This window comes from Athene noctua, chromosome 3, assembly GCF_965140245.1.
Source record: "Athene noctua chromosome 3, bAthNoc1.hap1.1, whole genome shotgun sequence".
Classification (NCBI taxonomy): Eukaryota; Metazoa; Chordata; class Aves; order Strigiformes; family Strigidae; genus Athene; species Athene noctua.
This window is the reverse complement of record NC_134039.1, coordinates 34,907,559-34,917,223: the sequence shown is the minus strand read 5'-3', so window position 1 is coordinate 34,917,223 and position 9,665 is coordinate 34,907,559. Positions and strand designations below refer to the sequence as shown.

Here is a 9,665-nt window from a genome sequence, read left to right as displayed (position 1 = left end):
TCTCCTTGACTGCCTCTGCCTCCCTCTTACCTTGAGAAGAGGTCAAGAATAGAAATTTTCCTCACTTTCTGATCTTTTGGAGGTGTCCGGCTTTTTTCCTACCATCAATTTTAAGACTGACCATTGTCCCCTTGCTGCCTATACACTTCCAGCATACTAGGAACTTGAATGGACAGTCACCTTGACCAAAAAGGACTAAAGAACAAATGATAACTGCTTTGGGTTAGTGCAGGTTTGTAGAAGTCTCTTTTGATCTGAAGAAAGGGATGCTGAACCACTGTCCCATGGGGACTGCATGGACTTCTCTCCAACTGGCTTACACTGCTATCAGTTAGTGAGGGAAATGTGTCGCTCTAAAATCCCCGGTTTCTGCAAATTCAGAAGTGTCTTATGCTTGTTAATTCTTATCTCTCCTTTCAGTTTCAAGTCATGTCTGCTGTGGGGGCTCCAACTGTTCACTGCTTCATTGTGTCCCAAAACTTTTTACGCTCATTCCCTGCCCCACCAGTCTTTCATCTGTCTCAGTCTCTTTTGCCCCAATTATCTCTCCCAAACCAGTTCAGCTGCTTACTGTGCCCCCTTACGTGCTTGACAACTCTTTGATGAGCCTATATCAAATTCCTCTTCCAAGTTGCCAGTTCTTCCTGTTGTTTCAATACTTTTCCTTACATCTACTTAGAGTCGTGTTGCAGCTCCACTCTCATACTTTAATTTTAGGGGTCACTCACTCAGATACATAAGAGGTGCCCCAGTTTTATAGCCTGAAAATCCAGCCACTTTGTACTTTTGGTGCCTGAAGTGAATGTGTTTTAACATAACTCCCTGCCTGATTCTTTACAGGGTGCGATTAAATATGGGAAGTCAGTAGTTCAGTATTGCACTGAAGAAGCAGTTAATTAAGGACTACAAAGTATGAAGCATTTACCATCTGTAAACAAAATCTGTATTCTAAACCAAAACTGTCTCCACAGCAATGCCTGGGTTTGCATGGGACAAGATCCAAAGCCCAGTGAAATCAGGGAAAGGGGAGGACAGGACCTTTCACTGATTTCAGTATCCTCTGGATCAGGCCCCTTATTTCCTTTAGCAATGATAAAATGATGCACAAAGCACTGGGACTGTACAACTTCATTTTATTTTGTGTGCTTTTATAGGATATAAATAAATGACAAAATTACAAAATTTATAACTGGAAGCCCAAGCATATTTACATAAGTATTTGTTGCAGTGAGGCTACTATTTACTGTTCTCCTATACAATTTTCATTTTGGTACCATATTTTTAGTGTTATTTTTTTACTGTCAGTTGACTACGTACATATCAACAGTGAATAGGCAAAAATATGTACAAGGAACTATTTTGTTCAAGTAAATTGAATACTGTATTAAAAGTATGTCATCACTCAGCGCTATGATTAGGTTTAACTAAACCATATACAATTATCAGGTTTAAACCAAGTTCAATTATCCATTTTTTGGAATTTACCAACTGATGATTCTAACTGAAAACCTCAGCTGGATATGAAATAATAATTAAAAAAAACATTAAGACAACCACACAATTTATCAATATCTCTATAATGAACTTCAAAATGATTCACAATTTGACTGGATAGAACAATATACGTTAAAATGTCATTTTTCTCCTATAGTGATATTTGTACTGTTATAATTTCAGTTCTACATAAATATACATCATGGTATTATACAAATACTCCACAGACATTAAAAAAATTAAAACACTTCAAAGAAAATGTAAGTAAATCTTATTTAATCAAATATTAAGCAAATGCTTAACTATTTTGTTCCATGAAAACATTTTTATTACTTTGGAATTTTTTTCTTTTTCTTGCTATTTTTATTTAGAAAATGTTTTGCAGCAGAATTTTATCAACACTCTTCCAAACAAGCTTTCTGTGACACAAATCTTAGCAAAATCCATGGTTTTGACTTTTTTTAGAACCACTGAGATTATTTTTTAAAAATACTAGTAGAATTCATGGCTATAGCGATGTTGAACTGCATAAACTATATGTAGGTGTAGTAGAATGACCATTTCACTTTCATTCCAGACTGATCACATGGAACATCCAGTGCACTGATGCTACAACTCTTATAATTTTCATAATGCTGCAATAGCAGTGGTTTACTTAACTTTAAAATAAACAACATTTGTCATAATTAATCTGGCTTCCTTCCATAAATATTCATATGTTTTCCTATAGTACTTCTCTTCCATAAAAATATCTAATAAATGTTTTCTGTGCATTATTAATACCTTTTTCTAATCATTCATAAACTCTGATCCTTTGTTACAATGCAAGAGGTTCCTATTTCTGTAGAGGATCAAAGGACACCAATGATTACATATAAAACCAGCGCACACAGAAATCAGGGTGCCTAATTTCTTGTCACTTTAATGAGTTCTTTATTCAACACAATAATTATTAGTGAATTCAGTGGTTTCACAAATAGTCTATTAATTCTGGTTCTATTTCAATTAAAAACTGCCAAGATTTAAATAAAAAATCAATCAAATATTCTACTCATAGGCAGCATTAGTGTTAGTTTAGAGACCTTGTGATTTTTTTTTTCTTAAAAAGTAGAATTCTAAAATCAGAAATCAAAGAAAGCACTGTGGCAGAGTCACAAGGGAGAACTGCGTGAAAAATAAGGTTTCTCACTCCTCTTGTGGACTGGAATTTTAAAAGTCTTCGTATAATGTCATTCTTCTGTCAGTGCTGCAGGAAGAAGAACATCACCAGAAATGACTGTCAGCCTTTTTTGTTAGTTACAAGGCCACTCATACAGTGCAGTCTTCCTCTCTGCTGGATTGAAATGTTGCCATAAAGGAAAGGCTGTGCTGTGACTGCTTGGCGTGCAAGGCACAACAAGGAACAGGGGGACAGTTTTGTATCAGAAAATTGTAGTTTCATACTTGGTATTAATGCCTCTTTTGGCTTCTTGTCCAGGTTCAACAATCCATGGTAGATTCGCAAGAGTCTTTTGTTCAGATGGATCTATCTGCTTTAAGACAAATGCAAACATACAGACGCGTTACCATCTCTGCGCACAGCATTTCTAGAAGTTTTTTCTTTAAGCGAATAGAACACAGAACAAATCCTGTATCGACAAAGTCCTACAGCAGTCAGTGCGGTGGTCTACACGCCCACGTACCCATGGTTGCCCTCTTTTTCCTGTTTAGATCAGAGCTGTGTCTAACCCCAAGCTACAGGGCATCGTAGTTCGTCAAAGCCATGCTTGATCCTGAGAAGTCCTTTTGCTATTGAGACAGATGATGGCGTCAGGAAATGGTCTTTCTTAAAATTTTATGGAGGAAGATTCTGTGGCAATGGATGACAAAGTGTACAGTCATACTTTTTTTCCCCTTCCTCTCATCCAATAATTAAATATCACAGAGTATGGTTCTCACTTTATAGCCAGTGAATATGATACAGTGTGCGGTCATTTTTCCCCTTTCCCTCCCAAACCACCCTGTGCCTGTATTTTCACTTGATTTAAAATAGTTTTCATAATTTTTTAAAAAGCTCTACCATAAACGAGTATTTATCTGTCATCTATGCACTTCAGCAGGGCACTTTAAAGACGCAGGCTCCAATGAGCTTGCATTTTTACGAGTTTGGGCTTCCAAAAAAATACTGAAAAGGTATATTGAATCCCAGTTTTGGAACAGGAGGGTCTGCTGAGGGTCACAAAAAGGGGTAAGTAAAGAAGTTGCTTGGTCTCACAAGATATTTGTAAATGGATTTGGATTTGTAATTTGATTAGGATACATATGCAGTGATTGTGTACCAAACAAGTTTGGTGCAGATTTTTTTCTCAATAGGAGATCAGCAAAGTCCACAGAACTGCAGTTTTAGAGGTATGCATTGGCTGTGATTCTCAGCACTTAAAAAAGCACAATAGATTGGAATTAGGCCAGATCAGTTAAAGCTCTGCAATTACTATAAAAGACACAGGAATAACAGTAATCAAGCAACATCTTAAACTGGAGGAATGTGAAGTGAGCAGTTATTAGAAATGGCTGCCCATGCTGCAGTGACCCAACCCCACTGGCTGATGAGAAGAGGTGGCACGACTGAGACAAGGAGCATTTATGACTCAACAGGTGTATTTATTTATAGAGCTTCTAGTATATCAACTATTAATTGTAAAGCTGAATTTTGGTTTTTTGCATGCATGACTACCTTCTACTTACCACTGACTTTCGAATACTAACACGTGGTTTGGGAATAGGTTTGGAGGGTTTATTTTCAAAGCTTTCTGGGAGGGTTGAAGAATGGCCCCCTTTTCGTGCTTGTAGTGCAAGCTGATAGGCCACCTCAAATGCTTGTCCTAGTGTAAGAATGATTTCATAAGCTAAATTCTGGAACAAAACAAAAACAGTTAAAATTGTAGTGAGGTTGACTTACCATCAGATACATGAAGTGGGGTAGTACTGTCTACAGAAGGGATTGTGTAATGTAAATAATTAAAATCATGCTGGTTAATAACTTCCTTAATCTCTGTAATATCTACATCTGTCATCTGATTTCTCACTGATCAAAACCAATCCAAATGTAATTTATTGTACAGAAAGTAATTACTTCTAAAAACCCTGAAAACATTGTCGCGCTAAATATGAAAACAGGAGTGGGTGAGTTTGTCACTTCTTTTTCAAACATTAGCCCCCCCACCTTCCGAGCTCACCCCGTGTCTGCTTGCTTCTCAAGAGCCCACCTATCTTGCACTACTGCACCCATCTGATGTTCAGCCTTGCTCTATTTCAGACCTCCTCTGCTGACCTGTCCTCTAGAGTGGGCAGCCCAATGTGCTGCTTCCCTGGGGGTGTGCCTCGTGGTGCTCTGTGCTCTCACTGAACATCACGGGAGGAGGACACAGTGTTGGTGTGATGCTTCCAAAAGGGCATAAAGCAAATGTTGGACATGCTTCACAGATGCAGTGCACCTATGCATGCATGAAAGTCAGTGCCTTGCTTCAGATCCATGTTTCAAGTGCTGGGGAAACCCTCTCATGGTTTTATTTTCTAGAAGTAAAAATGTTTGAGCTTCAACTGGTATGTCAGAATACTCTTGTAAGCAGGGGGACTTAGTGTGTATGATCAAAGAAGTCAGGCACTTAAGACTAAGACCAGTTCGGTGGTATAGGTAGGATATTTTGTGAGTTCTTATTGCATATGTGGAAGAACACCTTTTGGCAGGTTCATAAAGCATGAACGAGGAACGATGGGGGTCAGTATAAGTTTTTTTTCTGTACAGTTTTACATCAATGAAAAAGCAGCTGTGAATTTCAAATTTGACCTTAATCTAAATGCCAAGAAGTGAATATCAATGGTAATTTTTCTTCAGGTTTGTGGCTTTGTTTTGATATATTTATTTCTAGGCTTTTACTAGAGCCTATTTCTAGGTTAGTAAGTTTGTAATAATGTTTTGAACACCTGCAGAGCAAATGCACGCCTGCAGGCTTGCCTCCTTATGTCCTACCATCTTCTTGGAATGATTCGTTAAGTCTTTGATGTAATTCAGAAGCTACACTCTCTTCCTTCAACCTCTGTAGCCCATAGTAGGAAGCAATCCTGCATTGCTTTGAAACTAGGTGACCCCTTAAAATTCCCACATTTCTGATATAATTTAAATAAGATATCTCTTTAGCTAGTCAAGTCTAACTGTTGGGTTTGCAGTAAGCCAGGAAGCACTGCAAGACACTTGGAAGTACACTATCTGCCCTTCAATTATTAAAACACAATTAAAAGGATAAGCATTTTATTTCATGCCCTACACTATAATTTCATAATAGTTACAAAGAAATTCCAACCCTTTGTTATCACACATGTATACTGAGATAGTATAGGCTCAATTCAACATATTTAGCTCATTATAAGAGTTTCTTATAAACGTGCCAGCTCTGGTCTTTGTTAGGTCAGACAGAAAACAACTATGCTCCTCCAGTGGGATATGCTCTCAGCTGCTATGACTGCAGTTACAACAGCAAGCTAGCCAAAGTTTCACAGCTTTCAAAAAAAAAAAAAAAAAGTCTGTCTGATTTGATAGCAGTACTTTCAAACTGTCTCCCCTTTTAACTTAAGGAAACTGGCCAGGACTGAGAAACACTGAGGATGGTTTGCCAGTGGAGTAATAAATGAAAGACTAAAGAGACTATTAGAAAGTGTCCTGCCTTCTAGCAGAATGTTTGTTGGCTATGCAATTAAGACTAACAAAAAGGTACACAATAATGTTATTTGAAATGGAGGATGCCTTATTAGTAGGACAAGAATATAATTCTAAAGACATATTAATCAGCTGTCATGACAGTAAGATAATAGTAATATATCCTCACAGGACTGTCTACAGTGGTTATTATTATTGCTAAGGAATATATCAACAGGACAGGGTGTAGTAATGGCTTGTAGAAAAAGCAGCCTGTAATACTACTGGGACTGGGAAAATGTGCCATCCGGTAGCACGCAAAAAGGTCACAGGGAGACAGTCCTGAAAAGCTCGGAGATAAGAGTGCAGACAAGCAGAGAGTTTGCCATGCTGAGCCATAAATCTAGTCTGAGTCCTGCATCTCATCAGAAGCCATTATGATTTGTTTTCTTTCATAGTCTGCAAAATGGAAAAATAGGCCTGCCTGGAGCCTGAAAGCCATGGGAAACATGTAACTGTATGATTAATAAATATTTGAAATAATAGCAAATAAAACAGAACATTCACTGTTCTGTTCAATATTTGAAATGTAAACTGAACTGTAACTTGTACATAAATTTCACGCATTGTGTACTGCAGTAGAGCCTTAACAAAGAGAAGTCTGCAAATGGAGGCAAGGAGGGCTTTAAAACTGTACCTTGTAGAAATTTAAAAAGCTATCTGAAAAATTGTATTTTGAAAAAGACAGAATAAATAAATTTGGTTTGAAGAATTTTTCACCTGTAGCACTGGGAGAGGAATACGAGGATTAGAGTTAGTATGGATTCTTGCAGAGGCTATACTAGAGAGATAAGAGAAGGATTCCACTGGGGATGGGGGCAGAAAACCAAACCACAAAATCCATTGTGGCAATTTTTCTGATGGAGTAAGGGGACAGGTCTCAAGACGCTTAGCACAGAAGTTGTAGACCCTCTGGTCACTGTAGAAGACATTGACCCTCACAGCACCCCAGCAAGCTCTTTAGAAAGGAGGCAAAACTTTTAGGACCATGGTGCTTCTGAGGCTGCTACAAGTCTATTCCCTGATCGGCACAGCAGAGAAGGAAAGTGAGTAAGCTAACACCTTTAAGCAACCATTTCTGGGAGATGAGAAACTGAGGTCAATTGCCTTGTTTGACATGTAATGTTACAATTCAATGCTCCAGTGCAAGTCTGAGTCAGGATTCTTCAGTCACTTTCACTCAGCCAACCTACTACAATGGCTAATTGTTTTCTCACATTTTAACTGACTTTTTTAGTGTGTAAGTTGCAGCAGGCACTGCTTCCTCATTGTGTTTCCAGGCTTCTATAAAGCCATGTTGAGGCTTCACAAATATTTTAAGAAAGAGAGTAAGGTTTCTGTCTTTTGAGCTATAAGAACTTAAAATTCCACTTGCAAAGGAATTTTTGGAAAAGCTAACATTTTGCCTTTTTGGGAGAGCACTGTTGCTATAATGAGGATTTTATGGGGTTTTGCTTTTAAGTGATGATTTTTTTTTCTTCCTTAAGATCAGTGTCAAATCTGGTCTTTTTGAAGACTGAATTTACTGAAGATGCTTCTTTTGGAGTCTTCAGATGATTAGTGAGCTGCATATGATCTGCTGTGAGCTACCCATCACATCAGATGTTTAAGAATTTCAATTAGCATGTGTTCAAGGTACTGAACTTAAAATCGCAGTTGTCAAAATTGAGCACAATGGAATATATGGAATCTTTACTTGAAAAATCGAAAAATCCCAATCCAGTTCACAATATCCATCCCCTGGGATGGAATCAGTAGCCTACTGCTTAGTCATACTAGAGTCTTCATGGCCAAATGTTGAAGACTGCTGCTATAAAAGCCTGACAAGAAGGGAAGGTTACTTACTAGTACAGGAGTTATGAGAGATGCAGAGCTGACACACATACACATTTAACACTGTTAAGCGTACATATGCTTCATCCCTCCAGACCACAAATCTTTTCCTTTTGGGTGGATCTGGAAAGGGCATCTGTGCTTTGTAACGTGTCAGCCTTCAAGCATTCAAGGGGAATAAAGCTCAGCTTGTCAGGGACGGTGTGATGAGACCAACATGGCTGGCATTTGTTTGTAACAGCTGTAGACTCCTGGGCTGCATCAGGCTTTCATGATCAGGCACTCCTGCAACTTAATTCCTTGATCCATTCTCATTCTGGATTTAAAGCAACTGTGGATGGCAAAGTCTTCTGAATCCATCCCTCTCGTACAGCACAGAAAGATATCTTGTATGCAATGGGAGGATGGAAACAGGCCTTCGAAGTGGGCCTTTCATGCTGTTGCAAAAGCCATCGATGTAGACAAGAGAGGATATTTGCTCATGAGCTGAAGGCTGAGTGTGCTCTGTCTCAAGAAGTTCGCCAGGAGCAACTTAAATATTTTTTTTACGTATTCTAGCTAATATGCCCCAGGGAGGGGACTGTCTTGGCACACTGCCTCTGGGTACTGCAAAGGAAAGAAGTTTTCTCTTCTGGAGACATGGGCATGCCACGCTAATTCTACCTTGATCATAGGAACAGAGAAAAATTTTGTGAAGTCCCCTAATGCCCTGGAAGGCAATGAACAGAACTTTGAGACCAAAATGCATGCTTTTTCTTCTCTGCTAAGTATGTATACTCGCAGTTTCCAATTCTTATCAAGCTAAGTCTGTGCAACGAAGTACAACAGAACACAGAAAAGAAGAAAAAAGTTTTTGTGTTATGCAGAGCACCAGTCTAATCCTTGGCATAAGGAAGAGCAGAAACTGTTCCAATTTATTCTGGTTGTCTTCTATTCAGAGGTGCATTGGGCAATGAAAGAATATCTGATGGAAATTACTTTGGATGTCTCCCATATATGAACCAGAATTTGGTATAGGAGCTGTTATGATGGTTTGTTTCTCCAGAGGGAATCTTTCACTGGTAATTTTAGGGCTGCTTTATAAGTGAATGAGAGTGAAGTGGATTTCAAATATTGAGCAATAAATCCTCTTCTTCCCAAAAACCTTGTCCCCTTCAATATTTTTTAATCAAGTCTGATGTTTTTGCAATTTTGATTAGAACTTTAACTCTGAGTAGATAAGTTACGTGTACAATCACTCCTAAGCAGCATCAGTAATGTTGGTAGTTCACATGTCACTACACTAAAATGCTTTCCTATCTGCAAAAAAATGGTTCTTGCCAACATTTCCTGAGGAACTGAAGGACCTAAGAAAGAGATTTTTTTTCATATCGTTGCATATATTGTATTACCATAATATATATGATTTAAGAGAGCATCTTCTTCACAGCTTATTGTGAATTTCTACCATTTTAAACTTTTTTTTTTTTTTTTCTTAACATGATAGGACTTCTATCCATTGATGAATGGCTAGGATTGTTTCTATTAGCAAACAAAGATTAGACTAACATAAGTGTTAGACTTTCAATAGAAAATTTAATTTACTGAATGCTTGTGTCCTGAATAT

General features: G+C 38.1%; 1 protein-coding gene across 7 annotated transcripts in view; it reads right to left on the bottom strand.

The window, feature by feature from the left end:
- Positions 1-1,137: 1,137 nt before the first annotated feature.
- Positions 1,138-9,665, bottom strand: part of ANKS1B (ankyrin repeat and sterile alpha motif domain containing 1B) — a 467,048-nt gene continuing 458,520 nt past the window's right edge. For 5 of the 7 annotated variants that reach the window (XM_074902674.1, XM_074902675.1, XM_074902676.1 and 2 more), the window contains 2 exons: positions 4,219-4,386; positions 1,138-3,026 (listed from right to left, as the gene is read on the bottom strand). In XM_074902674.1, the coding sequence (XP_074758775.1) occupies positions 2,916-3,026; positions 4,219-4,386 (279 nt within the window). In that variant the 3' untranslated portion in view covers positions 1,138-2,915. The remainder of the gene's footprint in view (positions 3,027-4,218; positions 4,387-9,665) is intronic. The other 2 variants (XM_074902677.1, XM_074902680.1) reach the window with 1 other exon arrangement.